Source organism: Cygnus olor, chromosome 5 (genome assembly GCF_009769625.2).
Source record: "Cygnus olor isolate bCygOlo1 chromosome 5, bCygOlo1.pri.v2, whole genome shotgun sequence".
In the NCBI taxonomy this organism is placed as follows: domain Eukaryota; kingdom Metazoa; phylum Chordata; class Aves; order Anseriformes; family Anatidae; genus Cygnus; species Cygnus olor.
The window spans coordinates 46,271,305-46,289,811 of NC_049173.1; the positions used below are offsets into that span (position 1 = coordinate 46,271,305).

At 41.6% G+C, this 18,507-nt stretch overlaps 1 protein-coding gene across 6 annotated transcripts in view; it reads left to right on the forward strand.

Annotated features, from left to right (window-relative positions):
* The window catches only part of LRRC56 (leucine rich repeat containing 56), a 70,577-nt gene that overhangs the window by 34,666 nt on the left and 17,404 nt on the right, over window positions 1–18,507 (forward strand). For all 6 annotated transcript variants that reach the window (XM_040559219.1, XM_040559217.1, XM_040559220.1 and 3 more), the window contains 3 exons: window positions 13,746–13,842; window positions 14,230–14,427; window positions 18,319–18,496. In XM_040559219.1, the coding sequence (XP_040415153.1) occupies window positions 13,746–13,842; window positions 14,230–14,427; window positions 18,319–18,496 (473 nt within the window). The remainder of the gene's footprint in view (window positions 1–13,745; window positions 13,843–14,229; window positions 14,428–18,318; window positions 18,497–18,507) is intronic.

Below are 18,507 nucleotides of genomic sequence, written 5' to 3' on the forward strand. Positions count from 1 at the left end.
TTAAAAAACCACCTTTCTTTTGTGATGACACACAGTCCTTCTCTTGCAAATGTTTCCAGTAAAAGAGCTATATTTCAAGGCCAATGGAATTATTCCTTCTGCTTTGGCATATCTCCTGTATATTTTTATCCAATTGCTTTTATTCTTAATTCAGGAATGAATTAAGAGATCTGTTTTAAAATGTTCGATAAAACCTCTATGAAAGGGCTTTTAAATCAGATATGGGAATCTCAGGACTTGGTTCCTATAAGGTTATAGCAGAAGCTGTCTCACCAGCTGAAGCACATTTCTTCCAGTTCAGCTCTGTGCATGGCCGCTAGGAGAGGACTGGGCTGCTCCCAGGGCTACTTAAGCAACAGTTTATAATAGAGACTTCTTGTATTTTAAGTGAGATGAAAACCGACAGGGACAAAGTAAGTATGAGGGCTATACTGAAAGTAAAGGAGATTTCCTTCACCCAGATAGAGTTTACGTTTCTTCCCTGTGGTCTGCATTGCATTCAGTCTTGAATTGCTCTTGCCCTATTGCAAAAAGAGTCCCCCATTACGAGAGGGTGGTAATCTTGGGCAATTTGGGTCAGTAAAGTCATCAAGGGAGAGCAGAAATGAGCGAAAGAGTTGTCCTGAAGGTTAAAATGAGCAAGGTGCAGAGTGCATACAAATTTGTCAGTGCCCATGCTTTTATTCTGAGTTTTAGGATAGATTTTTATTTTTATATTTTGCTTTTTTTTATATCACCAGCTCCAGGGGTCAAGACTGGCTACATTGGAATCTGTGTATTCACTTTTTGAAAAGTTGCAAGCCCTCTTGACTGTGAAAAGATGAGTGAAAATGTGAAACAAATGGCTTGAGTTGAGGGTATTGCTGATGATTTCATGACTTTAAGCAACCAGAACCAAACTAATTCTTTCTTAACTGGGGGCAAGGGCTTTAAAGCCACTGTTTAAAAATACCTTCATGACCTGAGTCAGGATCTTCAGGAATTTGCGATTAGCAGTATTACACCCTGGTACTCATCCAACAGAGAGTTTAGGCCAATGCTCACCTTTTAAAGTCGCAAGAAATTTGACTTCAGTGGAACTGCTCACAAGCTGGGACTGCACGTTATTCTAGGTGCTTTGTGGGACCTGGAGCAAGTTGCACCATCCCGTAGCAGGCTGATCTGTAACAGAAATGACCCCAAAACTGAAAGTGCTGCTGATGGAGGGTCTGGGCATCTACTGTTCTTTGGATAGTTTTTTCTCAAACAGATGTTATGGGGCATCATTCCCTTTAATCTTTTTTTTTTCTTTGTCTTTTTTACTTATTCCTTTCCTTGCTAGTTTTTCTCTAGTTTCCTTTTTCCTCTTCCAGTCTTTTTTTTTTTTTTTTTTCAGTGAGGGAATTTTATGTCTGGTATGTATAACTTAGCTACTACATATAAGTATCTATTTTTTTGTGCAACAGAGGTCAGCATTGCTGAGATAAAATTCCAAAATATTTTCTAAAATCATTTCAGATACTTAGTTTGCATTAAAGATGCCAGTGTTTGTCAGCATGTGATCTGTTTTTATGACAGCAGCGCTTAGAGTGTTTAATCAGGGTACTGTTTGACTGTGTTGTACTGACACACACAGTCAGAGGTGTCCTTATTTCAGTGCCTACAGCAGCACTGCTTGCTTTTATGTTTGTTTTTCGGCATGGAAAAAGCATTTAATTTCAAACGCAAGTTAGTTTCTTTAGAAAGTGTTTCTTTTGCTTCTTTTGTATAGCCAGCCTGAAAGTCTTGCAGCAGTTAAGGTTGCTGTGAAGTCAATCTTAAGAACATATTCTTTGGGAACTTCGTGTGCTTGCCAGGAGCTATGAAAGAAAGCATTTGAGTTGAAACTTAATCTCTGTATTAATAAGTCTTCTCTCTATTAATGTCTGCACATCCCTGGGAATATCATAAAACTTGGCAAAATTCCCGTGACCTCAAGTTTTATTTAGCAGTGATGGGTTTAAGTATTCTTATTATTGCTATTAAAAAAATAATAATCATGATTTTGGGATAGAAATACAGCTATTTTTAATTGACTGGATTATTTTCAGTAAAGCACGCTTTAGCCAGTCTGCGTTAAGTCCTAGCAAAACCTGATTGCTTTGAGCATTTACCAGCATTTACCACCACTCAGGTGGTTGAAATTCTGTTATTTTCCCCTTTTCCTTGTATAGCTTCCTCTGGGGTCAAGCTTCATTTGGCATTGTCCAGCCAAGAGATGTGGCTCACCTCGAAGTGAGCGCTCACTGAGCTGAGGATGTGCTGACGGTACGGTGCTTTCCAGGAGGACAGGAGACTAGAGGGGAGATGGTGGCTTTTTTCAGCTTTTCCCTCCTCTTAAGAAAGTCTGAGGATAGAGGCATCATGCCTTCCTTCTCTGGCATTTGAGGATGCACGTTTGCTCCCACGGAAAGAATCCAGCCTGTACTCTTTCAAGGTCAGTGAGCAGAGACAAGTACATGCAACCACACCTTTAAAAGCCACGTCTCTGGCTCTCACCATTTGTATAGTATTTCTTTTCCTCATCCTTTTCCAAGAAAATACATGGATAAAAGCTTTTATCATTTCCAAAGGGCACCTTTGAAATTCTACATTAACCACTGTTTTGGTCTTACAAGCATTGTTTGTTTGCAAGAATCAACTAGCTACGTGCTGATCCCTTTTAGTGAATGAGAACCTTTCAGGAGATCACAAACTCACCTGATTCAGGGATTATGGGGGCATCCTTACTCTTTGAACCAACTGGAGGTGGCAATGGCAGCAACTTACCCACAGACTAGAGGGAATCAAATGGCTTTGTGGCTGAGCCACTGGACCAGGATTTCAAAAATATAACTTAATTATGGGGTTAGCTGTTGTTTCTACTGCAGGAACAAGCTAGCTGCAGAAATTCACCATGTTTTCAATCTCAGTCATTTATTTTATATATTACTCAGGGGCAGACACAGTCTTTTTAAGAGTTATGTGCAAGGCTTTTCCTGATGGGATCATGATCTCAGTTACGTGCTCTGGACACTACTATAATATGATAAATAAAAATGTTAGTGGAACAAGGAGATTTCTGGCAGCAAATAAATGCTTTACATGCCCTGCTATTAGGGTTTGCAGCTGCTTTGTTTCAGATGTCAGGGCTGGAGATTGCTTATGAATGTATACACCTAAGTGATCGTTTTAGTCAGCGATAAGAAAGAATGGTTATAACCATCATCTGAGAAAACCCAAAGAACTGGGTTGGGAAGCAGTAGTAATTACACCATTGCTGGTGGAACTATCCAGGCTCCATAGTCTCCTTATCAGCTGTGGTCCAAGCAGCCATCAGGAGTGGTTGGCCTCACAGATATAGGCAGGCAAATAATGTTATCGTCAGTGCAATGTGTTTGCAGGTTGCTTTGATTCTCTCCATCGTGAGAGTTGCTTGTCTGCAGCTTGTTGTTTTGGACTTTTTTGGGGGAAAGGGGAGAAATAATTGCGTTCAATGGAAAATGATGGTCTTGGAATGCAAGGTAAGTGCTGATTTGAAAAAGGGAAGGGTGGGAGGAGGAAATGAAGCTATTTGATTGTATTCATCAGTTGGTAACTGCCAAGCAATAAGTATACGCAATGAAGAAATAAATAGGATTTCATTGCACAACCGGTTCTTATAATCTAATTTCTATCAAGTATTCTCCATGTGGGATTTGATTTAGTTATTCTTATTTTCTGTGGGCACATTATTGCACACTGAGGGCCTGTTGCTATTTTTCCATTTGCACGCTTCTTTCTCTGTAGATTTATTTCTTATTTGCTGTTTGGCAAAGTTACATCGCTTTGCCCTGAGATCATTGCAAACTGCATCAGGTCTCTCTGGGATGGATCAATACCTGCAAGAAGAAATACCAAAATGCCTTCATGTTTTAGGAAGTGAGATTTGGGATTCAGCTAGCAGGCATAACGCATGCACGGTCATCTCTCTTTGCCTTAAGCTGCACTGCTTGTTCTTCACATGGAGAAGCTGAAGACAAAAGTTTGATAGTGAAACCTTCCACCCGCTTCCAGTAACAGAAATTTTAGGAAGGGTTGTGTGTTTGACAGACCATTTGTACATTTCCTAGCTATCCTATCAAACTTTCCACAGACAGTGACTTAGAGAGTTTGCTCTGTTTATTGTTGTCTAGTTCATCTTGCCCTTAGGAATTATCCTATTAAGGTTCCACAGACTTTTTTTTTAATGTCCTTGCTCTCAGCATCCAAAAGTAAATCTAGTTTTAAAACACAATAATTGTTCCACAGGAATTTACTTAAGGAAAAAGTTTATTACCACATTTTAAATTTTGGCCATAGAAAAAGTAAGAAGGACTAGTATAATTTTCATCCTTTATTAATAAACACATTAAAATATAGTTGCTAAATCACAATGGAGATTTAAAAATATTTGAAAATGTGTTTATTTGTATAACGAGTCTTATTTTGTCATTTTTCTCTGTGTAAACAATACAGCCTCTATTGTCTGAAGGACCTTCTGTAAAGTCCTTCTATGTGAATAAGCAAAGTCTGTATATTCTCAACATTTGCTCTTACCTGCAATAAGCAATGATTCTTCCCACTACTTTAAAAGAGCATTTTTTTCTATTTTTGTCATTTTTTTTTCTAAGAATCTCATTGTTTTTATTAAGTAGTTTAGGTTAAGTGGTATTTACTTTTAAATTCACAAAGCATGATAATTAGGGGATGTCATCTCTCTTTATACATGTTAGTACTGGATACCACTCAGAGCATTCTTATGTTGAGTTGTGTTTTTTTTTTCATTTTTGCATTTTCAAGCAAAGTAAATGGTACAGAAGTAAAGTTAATTTCAACACAGTTTGAAAGAATCCTAGCATCACTTTTGTTGGAGGAGACCTAAAAGATATATTTATTTGTCTTTTAAACTAAAGTTGTTTCAATTCCTACCATCTGTACTTAACAATAATACCGGATTGTTTTTGCAGTGTGAATTAGCTTATGCAAACATTCATCGGTATGTCAGTTTGGAAACTTTTGTGTTCACCGGAGAGATACAGAGAATCACTAAAAATTCATGGTGTGAGTGTACACTTCTGAATAATGTGGCAGATTCTGGGTTACCTGACTCTTGTCCACCTGTTTTGGTGAATATTTTTCCTTGCTTCAAAGCCAAAAGTCAGCCAAATCAAACGTAATAGCATCTGATAGGAACGCCTTTCTTGAGATTAGTGTAGAAATTGTTGTGGAATTTGCTGGAGTTAGTGTGGAATTTGCTGTACATCCAGTCTGCACCTGCATTTGCTGCACAAATTGGTGCACAGATGCATTTGCTGCACGCACAGAAAACACCTGCAGCAAATTATTGGTCGGGTTCTGTGAAATAAGTGTTGTGCTTCTGTCTTGTAGTAACATCCTCAGAAAGGAAATCTGATAAAGTCTCATCTGCCTCAGCAGTCAGTTTGGTGAACTCTGAAATCCCCCAAGCTTCTCTTCTAAATCTCCTTTGCTTGCTGTAAGACATCTGGAGGCCAACACAAGCATAGGAATTCTCCCTTGGAGTTATCATTGAAGGTAAAAGCCTTGACTCAGAACATATGTCGGAGAGTCTATCACGACAAATCTAGAGTGAAGAGTGCAGCTATACTAGAGGCTAGGAGAGAAGAAATTTGGAGGAGGTCAACTGGCATTTGTCAGTCATTCACAGACCCAAGCTGTAACCATATCCGTTCCTTGCCAGCCTCTGTGTTTTTTCTCTTCGTCTTGAATATATGAGCAGATAAAAAAGAAAAGGGGAAAATGGTACAAAGAAGAAATGTCAGCTGTGGCAGAAAGTCATTGGTGCAGTACAAGCATGCCAGATCTAAATAATCTCAAGAACCTGCATTCCAGTATATTCAAATTAAATAATTTTAAATTACATCTTCTCTCTGGATTTTCAAATCAGTCCATTTCTGCAGTATCTCAAATGTTTTTTTCTTCTGGTGAAAACTCTTTAACCACTGCCACAACACAAGATGAATAGGAACTCACAGCTGGTCTAATTCTGTAGTTCTGTGTGGTCAGCTAATCTAGAATTTCAGCTTTCATGATACTCAGAAGAAGATTTTTTTGTTGTTTTTCTCATTCTTTTTATTTTGCTTTGTTTTAACAAAAAAGATTTTTAACAGCAGTGAATCTATCAGCTGATTTGGATCTTTTAAGAAATATTCCTTCTGCTTAACCTGCAGCATTGAAAGCTTCAAGCCTTGATTTTGAAAGATGAGATCCACGTTAAATCAAAGTTGCAATATGTCTGTCGTTTGCTGCCAGAGCTCAGACCTGGAACGTACCGTGAAACAGGCCCGCGATGTGCGGGAGACTGCGGAGGTATCCATGCAGGAAACTTCAAGTGCTGTGGGATTCATTCCTGCAATGTAAATAACTCATTCTTTAACCGCAGTTTTGTTATCCATTACTTTTTTGTGTGTAAACTTTCAACAATGAGAGTGCAGGACTGCCAAAGCTATAGGAAATGGCAGTAGCTCTGGGGCTAGACTGAGGGACAATTGATACGGGGGTGTGACAGTTTTATTTACTGCCTGTCTGAACTTTATTTGAAAATTCACTTGCTCTTGTGGGCCGTGCAGTGTACCCAGTAACACGTAGTGCTGTGTGTTGGCTTTCTACAGCATATCTGTGGCACAGCTTCACATCGAAAAGGAAGGTCAAGGGCAGGTCTTGGCACATATAATCAGCGTGGCAACCCCCTACTTCTTCTATGTTGTGGGAGCTGAGATAAAACAACTGATAGTTCATTGTTACCCATGCACTACCTGCTAAAACGCGACCAGGTAAGTAAGCTGACAAGCGATTTTAGTGATCAAAAGGCAATTAACACAATTTTGTTATCCTTCCCGTGCATGGTGTATATTGGTGGGTTTGGAGGACCGCTCTTTGTGACTCCAGGTATGTCAGCTTTGATCAAGCCTGTTATTCTGCTCTGGGTTTTATGACAGCAACTAAAAATGAAAGCATTTGAAACTGAAGCTACAGTTCGCTTTGCCATGCGTATTAAATTTAACAAAAGTAAACACCTGGGCCTAAGCCCAACAGAAACTCGTTCCAGAACCATGTATATTGGTGCTCCATTCCATTTTCCAAGACCTCCGTCCTTTGGTCTCAACAGGGTTTAAAGGAGGTATAATCTGCCATGGAAGATGAAGTGCTGGCGAGTTTAATATTGCAGTTGCCACAGTGAGTTCAACGAGAAGAAACAATGTATGAAAGTGTCTTAAGCAGGAGGAGAGGAACAGCCTGGAGATGTGGCTCAGAGGGGCTGGGATCTTCTGCTGTTGTCGCCTCCTGTCTCCAGACCCCATTCTCGCCTGGGAGTGCGCTCAGGGCATCACTCTTGGAAGACGGCACTGCGGGGGATCCTGGCAGGTTTGGCACTGGTGTTAGTGGAACAAAGGCTTGTCCCTGGGAGCACGAGGCATCTCTCATTTCGTGGCACAGATGTGTCCGGGGAAGAGCTCAAGTACTCCGTCAGGGAAGGCTACCAGCACAGGCACTCACGTGGTCTCTGCCCCCTGGTCTGGCCAGCTGTCAGGCTGTGACCGGTTAGTGTCTTTGGCTCCTGGGGCCAGCTACTCTTCTGTCATTGTTTTCAGGCTTCTGCTTTAGAGAAAAGTGCTGGCCAAAAGCATGTAGCCCCTTGGTGATCGCAATGTGCTTTAGCAAGCCTATGAAAGCCGTGGCAACTGGGTTTCGGTTTGGAGCAACCACGAAGCTCAGAAGGCAGAGTTGCTGACTGTACCGGGCTGGACAAAGCATAAAAACCTGAGTGCTGTCCCTGTTTTATGACTTGTGCAGTGCCAAGGGAGTTGCATTTCCTCCCTTGAGATCAGTTGCGCTTTCCATGAAGCGTGAGGCAGAGATCCACAGGTTAGAAGTGTTACGCCGTACATCACCCCCCCTCCCAACCTGAAATTAAAAAAAAAAAAAAAAATCCTTGAATTAAAACAGTGAAATCTTTTCCTTGGGAGAAATGCTGCCAGTGCTATCAGGACTGCAGGCCATGTGGAAAACAGCTTTTTATTCCTTTGAAGGTTGTCTCCCAAAAGTGGGATAACAGAGACACCCACCCTCCTGCAAAGTCCCTGGGCAACAGGAGCTTTTCATTCACAGGGGAATATTTGTGTGAAAACAGTCATGAAAAAAAGTCACAAAAACAGAACTTCATGGCATGGTTGTCATTTAAAAAGACCACTGGTAGATGCAGGCTTTCTTTTCAGCCTTGGTGACTAAAACACACCTTCCTTCCTCTGTGTCTGAGGTTATGAATTAAGAATTGCCTGGCCAAGATTTTTTTTGCTTAGCTTTTGAAGTCTCTGACAGCATGTCTTGACATGGTTAGGAACACTTACTGAGAAAAAGCTCTACAGTTCAGAAGGAAGAACGAGGCCACAGGATTAGGTGTTACATTTCCCTGGCATTTCAGCCCAAAAGCACGCTCCTGGCAGGAAGGACAGGCTGTGCTCCCTTGCCGTGCACCTTGTGTGAGGGAGCACAAGGTGCTAATGGCAACCTGAGCGCAGCGAGCTGCAAGACAGAGGACATCTGAGCCAAGGGTCTGAGCACATTGCTACTTGAATTTGGATAAGTACAAAAGCAAGGCTGCAGCCCTGCAGAGCTAATCTCTGCAGTCAGGTCTTGGCATTCAGGTGAAGGTTGTTGGGCTGCAGAGACACGAGGACATGGTCTTAGCACTGCTTGCAGGGCTGGGGTTTGCCGTGGATTCGATCAAGTAAGAGCAACACATGCATGCAATCAGTTTTACAATTTCGAGTAATTTACAGCTATTTGAGAGTACAATGAAACTATTATGTAAGCTCCCTATTAGAACATATGTTACTGATTTAAAGAACAGCCAGGCTTTAAAAGTTTTTTGCTTCTGATGTCAGAATTATCAGTACAACAAAACCATTGTGGACTGACATATGGGCTGGATCGCTGTTACCACTATTCGGTTTGATAAATTCAGCTTGATCTCTGTAGAGATTTTTTTTCTTTGTTTTGTAAGACAGTAGTTCAGTCACTCTTTTAAACTCTCTCCGAACACCAGCATGTTCATTTTCTGAGTGACCTTTAAAAATAAATAATACCAGCCTTGATCACAATTTTAGATGTATTGCTACTGCAGATTGATTCAACAGATGTGTGTGTTTTAAGATATTGCTTGCAAGTTCAGTGGGTTTAGTGCTTTATTTATAGGTGAATGGTTATAAAACAGTTTCCAAAAGAAATGATGGTCTTGAAGCTGACGGCTGTGCAGGACTGGGTTCTGTTCGGGGTGGTGCTGTCAAGTGTTCGCTGGGTAGCCTGAGCTCAGTGGAACTACTCAAGATTTATTATGGTGAAACCAAGAACAGGATTTGGCTCTCAAGGTCTGCTCTCCATCCAGCAGAATTTTGGCTCAAACGAGTCAATCCCTAAAGAACAAGAGTGCTGGATTAATGGAAGAACATGTTCTTATTTCCCAAACTGTTATTAGGTGTTGTAAGCCAAACTGTTCCTTGCCCCTGCGCTCTCCCCCCAGTTTGGGGGAGTGATGACAGGATGGGAGCATCACATTTCATGGGGAAAAAAATCCGATGGCTGCACACAAGTGGGGAGGGTGTTGCCAAGACCCTCACAGAAACCCAGAGCTGTTTGATGAGTTCCCTCCCCAGCAGCAGTATCTGGAGATAGTTGGAGCTTCAGTTTCAAACCCTTCCGGTTATTCATGTTAATGAAAAAATAATAAGTTCGTGGATTCAAGATGAAAATAGGGGAGTTTTTGTTGATTTCTTGGCACTTTTAGGTATTAAAAGTGTGATTTGGTATTCAATGCACGTTCTGTAGGCAGATGCGTAGTTGTGTGCGGAGTAATTACTCTGGAGGACACTGCCTTGGTGACCTCGGAGACTGTAACCCTCTGTTTATCACAACCAGAGATATGACGTACACATTCCCACCCCGTGCTCTGCCTCCCCGCTTCAGTGCCCTGCGTGAACCATTGCAGAAGTGAGCAGGATTTATAGCTGCTTTGCCTATTAATTCCTTGCCCTTTCTGTAAAGCTAGCAGCTTCCACATCACTCAGGATAGGATGCTTGCCTCTTGGAACTGAGTGACCTGTTGAATGTATTAATGGGAGCTCTGTTTCCTCAGTAGTGCCCTCTGGTTCCTCCTATGTGCTCTTTGTGCCTTGCACATCACCAGGGCAGTCCTGTGCTGTCTTACAACCTGCTGCCACAAGCTTTCTACAGCATTTCATCTTCTTCCTGTTAATCTCTGTTTTTGGAGCAGGTGCTGTCAATTTCTGTACGTTTGTACCGTACGTAACACAGGTAGCTTCTTGTCTCCGGTGTGTCTCATTAAGTTCAGTGCCAGTCAATGACTTTTTTTTTGTGCGGTCTTCACGACGAGTATAATTGTGGTAGGTTTTCTCTTTGACTACCCTGGTAAAAAGTGTTCAGTTTGCACTTGCAGTGCACATTCCTGCTAACTCTATTCCTCATTAAAAAGCAGTTTGCTTCTACTTATGCTGCTGTTTAGCTTTGCAGCCTTACAGCAGCCATGCTCCGGGGGGGAGTTATCTGTGGGGTAATCAATGAGGGAGTTTTTTCTGATAAAGCAGTGTGATTGACACAGCTTCCAAAGGAGTCTTTTGTTAGTTTTAAAACATTTGCAGGTGCGCTTTGCTGCAGTAGCACCTCTGACTGAGGTGCCCTTATGGGCACAGCAGCAAAGATCTGCAGGGCCAAAATTTGGCCGTGCGAACCAAAACGTTGGCGGCTAACGCAACCCCCAAGTCAGCGAGGAGAACTTTGTTCCTGACTTTAACTTGCAGCACGAAGTTTGCAGTCTGGGCTAGGCAGAGGGAAAGCTTAGTTCTGCTCTCTGCCATGGGCAGCAGGGAAGGAGGGACACACGGTCACCTGGGGACGGACACACGGTCACTTGGGGGGACACAGTCACTTTTAATAACCCTCTTACCAAATGCTGGGTTGCATTGCAACATGCAGGAGTTCTGCCTTGTCCAGGTATCCAAGACATGAAATATATCCCTTAATTCTTCTGTCTGGGCAGGTTTGATCAGTATAACCTCAAACATGCTACTCCTGATTTGCACCCAGGTTAGCTCTAGGAGAGTCAGAGCTGTAACCTGTCAATGAACAGGAACTGATGTGAGGCTCTACACCTTGCAGCATGAATTGTGAAGAGTGAGAGATGTGTGCTTTAGAAGTAATTTTAATTACCATATTTTTCTGGTTGCATCTGCCATAGGAGAATGCTTGAAGATGCATTAGCTAATAATTCATAGTGAAACCAGTGCTGCGCGTGACTTTGCAGGCAGCATGAACAGGGACTGCTCACGTTCATGTGCACTTGATTTATCTGTAGCTAGCAATGGAATTGGAAACCGTAGCTGTCCCATTTGCACGTGGGAAAATATGATTTAACTCTGGGACCATTGGACTTCTGAGTAGGAGCAGGGGACTGCTTCTTCAAAATGTATTAAGAGATCAAGGTTTGAGCAGAAGGGATAGCTGTTTCTTTTCAGGGCCTTGTGTAAAAACTGCGTGGGAATTAATAAATTGCTTTAGTTTGGCATCCTGTGTATTAACAGAAAAAATATTAATAACAAGCATATTAACAAAAACTCCTTTTGTAGCAAAACGCCTTTATGTGAGAAGTACAAGACAAATAAAATCCCTGTCATTCCTTACTATACCGTGTGCAAAATAATGAGGTTAGGGTTGTTTCAACAACCTGAAGATGAGAATGACTGTTTTCATGTACCCATGACCGGTGGTTTACAGAAAAGACAATTCTGCACCAAAATGATCCTGAAAATTGAAAAACTGATCAGTGCTCTAAGTGGGTCATGAAATGAGCAATGCACTTCCTTCACATTACTTGTAACTGCCATATTTGAGTTTATTGATGCGTTGGCCTTGGTTGATGGTAGGTTCTGTTTTTTTAATTTAATTTCTTTCTTATTATAGGCACACGGCTTACAAATCAAATAATAAATTTCTGTAACCATTGCTTTGAGAGGCATCTGTTCCTTAAGGAAGCTTTAGGACCAGTGTTTTGTTTATAAAATATGCAGTGTAAATAGTCTCTGGCAAATCTTTTTACAAGGTCTTGAGACATGAGGACATACAGGGATGCTATGGTCCTTTAGGACAGGCAAGCCTGAAAGAGTACTTGGAAAGAAATGTGACCAACTTCCCTCTTTTTAGGGGCTTATTTGGTCACAGCCACAGTGATGCAAACGGCGAATATTCCCAGTTGCTCTGATAGGTAAGGGACAAGGTGGCTGATGACGCTGGCAGAGTAAGTTTGCAGAAGGAACTGTGTTATTTATGTGCAAAGGAAGTTTCTGTGTGTGGTTCACATAATCCTTGTATCCCAGCACTAGGTAACGATGCCCCGTGTACGGGCAAGCTGCCTAGATGCACAAAATGCAGCAGCGGAGTTTTATTTTATGTCACTTGAGGGATTTCTCCTGTAAACAAGGAGCAGCCTTGGACAGAGAGATGTCGTATGGCTGAGATTTTTCTTACTTGCTTTGTTTTGACCGTTAGCTCTGCAGCCCTGTCTGTACTTCAAAGGCTATAGAAGTATACTTAAAGATGCGATACAATATATCCAGGTTGTGCTTACTTAAACCTGCAGCAGCCAGGGAGGAGATGATCAGAGGCACCACCAGTGTCTGGGGTCCCTGCGGCAGGTAGGGAGGGGATGAAGCGAGATAAATCTGAATAATGCCAGTGGACAAACCATGCCACATAAGGCAGAGGGGTGAAAATCCCCCAGACCTGTTTATTTCATCCTGGAAGCTCTTTTTCAACCCTGTTTTTACAAAGTGCCTGAGACAGGCATCTGGGGATGTTTTTTTGTGCAGCCATACTTTATTTTGCCTTCTGCAGTCTCCTTTCTCCTGACACAGCCTGCTTTAAGTGTTCAGACAGTGGACAAAAACCACAGACAATAATACCTCTATCTCTACTTGCAAAATCACTCCTTCCTGACCTCTTGGGCTGACTGCCTGTGCAATATCCCTGAAGCATGCAGTTTGCTCTGGTCTTTTTTGCTGGAAAACTGCATCGAAGCTGCAAGAGGCTCTCTGAGGGCAGTGCAAAGCTGTTCTTTTTCCCTACAGCCCGTAGTGATGAGATATGAATAAGGCAACTGTTAGGAGTATTCCAAGATGAGAAGAGCCCCTGTGACCATACTGTTTTATCTTCTGCAAATTCTTCGAGGATGTAGCAAATTAGAATTTTCTGCTGATTGAAAAATAACCTTATCTGGTAAGAGTGCTATTCCTTTCAACTGCCAAACAAGAAAGGTAACTCCGTGAAAGTACGGAGTGAGATGACTGTGCAGTCAGATCAGATATATTAATTTGGGTTATAAGCGTGGAGTAAATGGTGCCAGCATAAACAAACCTCACTTAATGAAAGAATTAGCTCTTGGAAGACTTTGAGTCAAACTGAACTGGACTGACTCGTTGGCATACAAGAACAAAAATATCTGTGGAAGAAAGGTTTGAATTACAGTTGTATTCTCTACCTTCAAAAGTGAGTTTTTAATGTGATTTCTTGTAAATGACATGTCTTGAAGAAAGAAGCAGCGGCCTAGTCTTCAGAAACAGAAAGCAAGTCTTGAGTTCCTTTGTCCATTCAAATAGAGGCTGAATTGTTTCCTTCTTAAGGGATCTTGGAACCACGTTGTCCCATCTCCATGTGCTGTGGATGGCTCGTTGTGGGCTCTCAGATTTAGACGGGATCTCTTCCTGCAGCTCTCTAAAAGTAAGTATGGATGTGTCCTGCCAAATGATGATCTGATAACTATCTTCAGTTGATTCTTTTCTCTTTAATTGCAGTCTTTGTTCTCTTCTCACCCTTTGTTTTTCTAAAGGACTTTGAATATATGCCTTGAATTGCATGTGTTGATTTAAAAGATGCTACAGTATTTTTTTTTTTTTACTTCAGGTATAGCATTCAGACCCTTAAAATGCCCAGTGCAGCGTAGTGTTCATTTCCATATTAGTCCTAGGTGGCAACAGCCACACTTGAAAAATGTTCACTTCCGTGCTAATTTCATTCTGTGCTGTGTAGTATTACAAATATTTTGCAAATCTTGAGTGTTACTTGTGCAAGCCTGGGGTTTATTGTATTCTGTTTACTTCTGCTCAGGAGCTCTACATAGCCTATAACAACATCGCAGACCTGAGCCAGCTGAGCTTGTTGGATCACCTTGAGGTTTTGGACCTGGAAGGGAACAATATTGAGGACATCAACCAGATGCAGTATTTGGGACTTTGTTGCAAACTGAGGAGCCTGACGGTGGAGGGCAACCTTATTTGTCTGAAGCCAAATGTGGAATCTGCAGAGGTGAGAACACAGTTTGTACATATTATGTTAATTTTTTGCTGAGGCCCAGCCAGTGTCAAAAGAAATAAGAACAATTTTCGAACTCCTGCTGTTTATCATTTAGCCGATAAACTCCTCTTCTCACAGCTTGCAGTGCAAACAGGAGTCTTAAAGGAAGAGCAGGGAGGGTGTGGACCCAAACTGTAGGGGTCAATTCTAGCCTGTAGGGGTTTTACAACACGTTAAAGATTAGCTGATGTTTTTCTTAGGGGGTGTGCCAATTATAATGTCTCAGTTAGGTGTCTCTCCTTAGACTTTTGCATTTCTTTTGGAGGATCTGTCCAACAGCAAGTTCTTCAGGACCACCCTGCTCAAAGGTTGAAGTTGATGTTGAAATAACTGGGAAAAGCTATATTGTAGGAATTGCTTGTTGTCCTTTTCCCTAAAAGGTTAAAATGAAATTATCAAAAAGACTTTTATAAAACCTGAAGATACAAAATATAGCAATTCACCTCTTACATATTGAAATGATAAAATCAGTTCTACAGAGGTATTTTGGTAAAGGCATGAGATTATTTGTGTCACAGAGATGAAAACAAGTAATACGTGATCTGCTTTGCGTTTCAGGGTAATCCACAAAAAAAGTAAGGAAGATCTAGTTCTACATGAACAGTCTCAAAGCTTTATTAATCTCTCTCACTTTCCCTGCTTCGAAAAAATAGCATTCTTAGGGTATAAAACCAAGCATCTTGGCATTTACTCTGAAGGTAACTGGAGGAAAATCAGAATTTGAGAAAGTTGGTCAAAAGAGACTGTTCTTCATTTTGGTCCCATAAGGTTGAATACATACCAGAGGATGGTTTGTAGCCAACATGCTATATATATACTCTCATCCAGATTTTTTGGAAGGTCACGGGCACATGCATGCACACATGGGTATGTAATGCACAGCATTCACTAGGGATGGCACATCCCATAGAGGCACCATAAAGAGCTGATAATGCAGGGGGTGAGAAAGCAGAGCACAAGCTGGGGCTTTGTCTCCAACATACCATGTTCCATATCTTCCCTGTGTGTTTCAAAGGGATTGTTTCCATACCATTAATTTGGAAAAAAGGAGGGGTTTGGTGTCCAAGACTTGTCCTGGGCTTAGTCTTGAAAACTGAGGTGCTATCGCTATAACTCAATCACGTAGTAGATAGGTGCATATTTTAAATCTCCACATTTTTTTAGATTCATGAGTTGTTAGTGTTTTTAGGTAGAATTATTGGCTTCATCACATTCCTCAATAAAAGAAGCAACAGAAGGTAGGGCTTTAGTTATCATAATTTTCATCTCTGGAATCCAAAATAGTATATGCTTGCTTTTCTGTTCTCAACTGGTAGGAGTATACTTCAGAGACCACACTTGTAGTTTATATCCACAATGATTTCTCCATTAACATTTCTCCCTTAATGAAGACGTAATCATGAGAGAAAAAACAAATATTCCTACAGTAAGGAAGCACGATGGGCAAAGCTTACTGTTTTCATTTTCAGTCCCCCTGAGAAAAATACAGTGTAACTTTTTACGTTTCCTTATCATAGCTTCCTACCGTGAAAACGAGGTGATATATTCTATGAGCACAGAAAGTCTTCTTTCTACTTTTCATCTCTACTGCCCTGTCATTCATATTCAACAAAAGCGGTAGCTTTGGAGGACATGGTTTTCACTTGGCATCTCAAGTCCTGAAGCATAACGGAGTAATGTCATATTGCCTGTGATTTGTTTAGCTGAGGAAATCAGCCTGTGAGCTGCTGCAGCATGTTGTCACGTAACAGGAGCTCAAAGAGGAGCGTTAAGTCGTGGTGTGCCTTATTGTATTAACCTGTGCTAAATGGTTGCCTCTACTTCTATGCAATCTGTTGCATTCAAATGCCAGCCAGAATTTGATGAGAGACTCTGCACAATAGTATGTTTTGCAGAGTGTAAGTTAACTGTGGTCTCCCACATGTTGAGAAGCTGCTCTTCTCTAGGGTGGTTACAAAGCTGGCTCTGTCCTCAGCTGCCTAGTGCATCTTGTTGGGCATTGTCACTTTCTTGGTTTCATCTGACGCTGTTTGCATTTCTTCAGGGTATAAAAGTCACCTAACTATAGAAAAGAGTAAATACAGACTCACTTTGGTGTGCCCTAGATGGCCAGTTTTCATTCCCCAATCTCCTTGTTGTAGCGTGGCTCTTGCTACAGCTCTGTAAAAGCTGTCCTATTTATTTACTTCTCATCTACAGAATGGTCCAGCTAGATTTACTGCTCTTTCTTCAGACTGCCTGTTTGCTCTCTGTAATTTGATTTTCAGATGAGCTCATCTTCCTCTGTTATCTAAACCAAAAGCAACAACCTGATGATAAATTTTGCAGCCTCTGTTGCAGTAATGTACCATGAGCGTAACATGATGCTGCTCTCAAACAGGACATGGCTATAAATTGGCTCTAGCCCAGGCTCTGTTCAGAGTACATGTGGTACGTGGTAACATGGCGATTGGTTGACTCATTTTCTAAATTAAGATTAAAGGCTCAGTGAGAGGAGTTCAGTGTCTGCCTCTTAACGACAATTACATGCTTTATTTGGTGACTTCCCTCTGCCAGCCTTGGTGCTGCATTTTGGGAGGGCGGGAGTGTACAGCCACCCAGCTACCACCGAAAGATTTCTGTTTGTAGCAGCTCCGTGTTGAATGAGGACTTAGCTTTCTGGAGTTCTCTAATATTGCTCGTAATGTCCTGAAAAGCATAACATTTGTCTGGATCAAGCAATTGCTTTATAGGTAGCTGATCACTTTCAGGGAAGCCACCCATTCATATTCTGCCACTAGCGATGCACTCTTGCTTTATACTAATTCGAGTAGAAGGAAATGTATGAGATCACCATCATTGTTGCCATTTGTAATCTGAGACAATTTTCCATTGCAGTAGTTCCATTGCAAAGCATCATGACCCATTCTGCACTGAGGTATTGCTAAGTTTTCCCAAAGAAGAAAGTGCCACGTGGAGATGCCTTTCCACTACTGGCATCTACCAGGACAGCCCAGTTCACAGTGTGCTCTGAGCACAGTTGTCGCTGTTCTTGATTGATCTTGTTGCCTACAGGTCCCAGGCATTGTCACGTGTTCATGAATAACTTTATTCAATGTCACATGCAGAAGGGAGCTCCATCTGTGCTTTCCCCATTGGATGTCACAGTGAGCCCACGTGCATTGGGGGTGACCATGTTGTTCTTCCAGCACACTGGAGAGCAACCCCGAAAGCAGTTCATTTTAGGCTTTTGTGCACCAGCTATTGGCATGCAACCTCTTGCAGAAGAAGGTATGGTAGGAAGTAAGTCATCTCTTCTAATAATGTATAAAATCATGTATGGGTACCCTGAAGACTGACCCAGAAAGTCAGCGCGGTTCATTCACTGCACTGTGCCTTTATCCATCAGCAAGCATAGCTGCACTCATAACCTGTTTTCAGTCTTGCTATAATCTCACTGTTGATGCAACAACCAGAGAATCACAAAGCCAGGCAAAGAGACTGGACAAATGCTGAGGATGCCCAGGCTTTCCCGTCAGTGGCTGCCTTCATTTTTGTAGCATACGTATAATGTAACAAAGATAAAGACCAAAGTCGTCAGCACATAAACAGCAGACAGGCCTTTGGGCAGGAGGAATGTGTTTGCGCTCAGAACATGCTCAGGATCAATTTGATTAGAAATTATGTGAGGAGAAAGCACAGTGAAATGGAACTCCTGATTATATTTATTTTTGTTGAATAAGACAAGTAGGTTTACTTCATAGAAGTATTTCAAGTTATACAGTAGTCATACAAACTGAACACTGCCATGCTTCTGAAGGACAGTCAGAACTGTTCAAATGACCACTTTCTCAATTTCTCCAGGAACCAGGTTATAATTACAGAGCTGAAGTGAAGAAGCTCATTCCCCACCTGGAGTATTTGGATAAAATACCAACAAGCCAGACTGCTATCCCTCCTTCCAAGAAGATGAATGAGGACTGGCTAATCATCAAGGAATCCATCAAGGAAGCTGGTTTAGCCAGAGACGTTTCATGGTTAGGTACGTCAGAT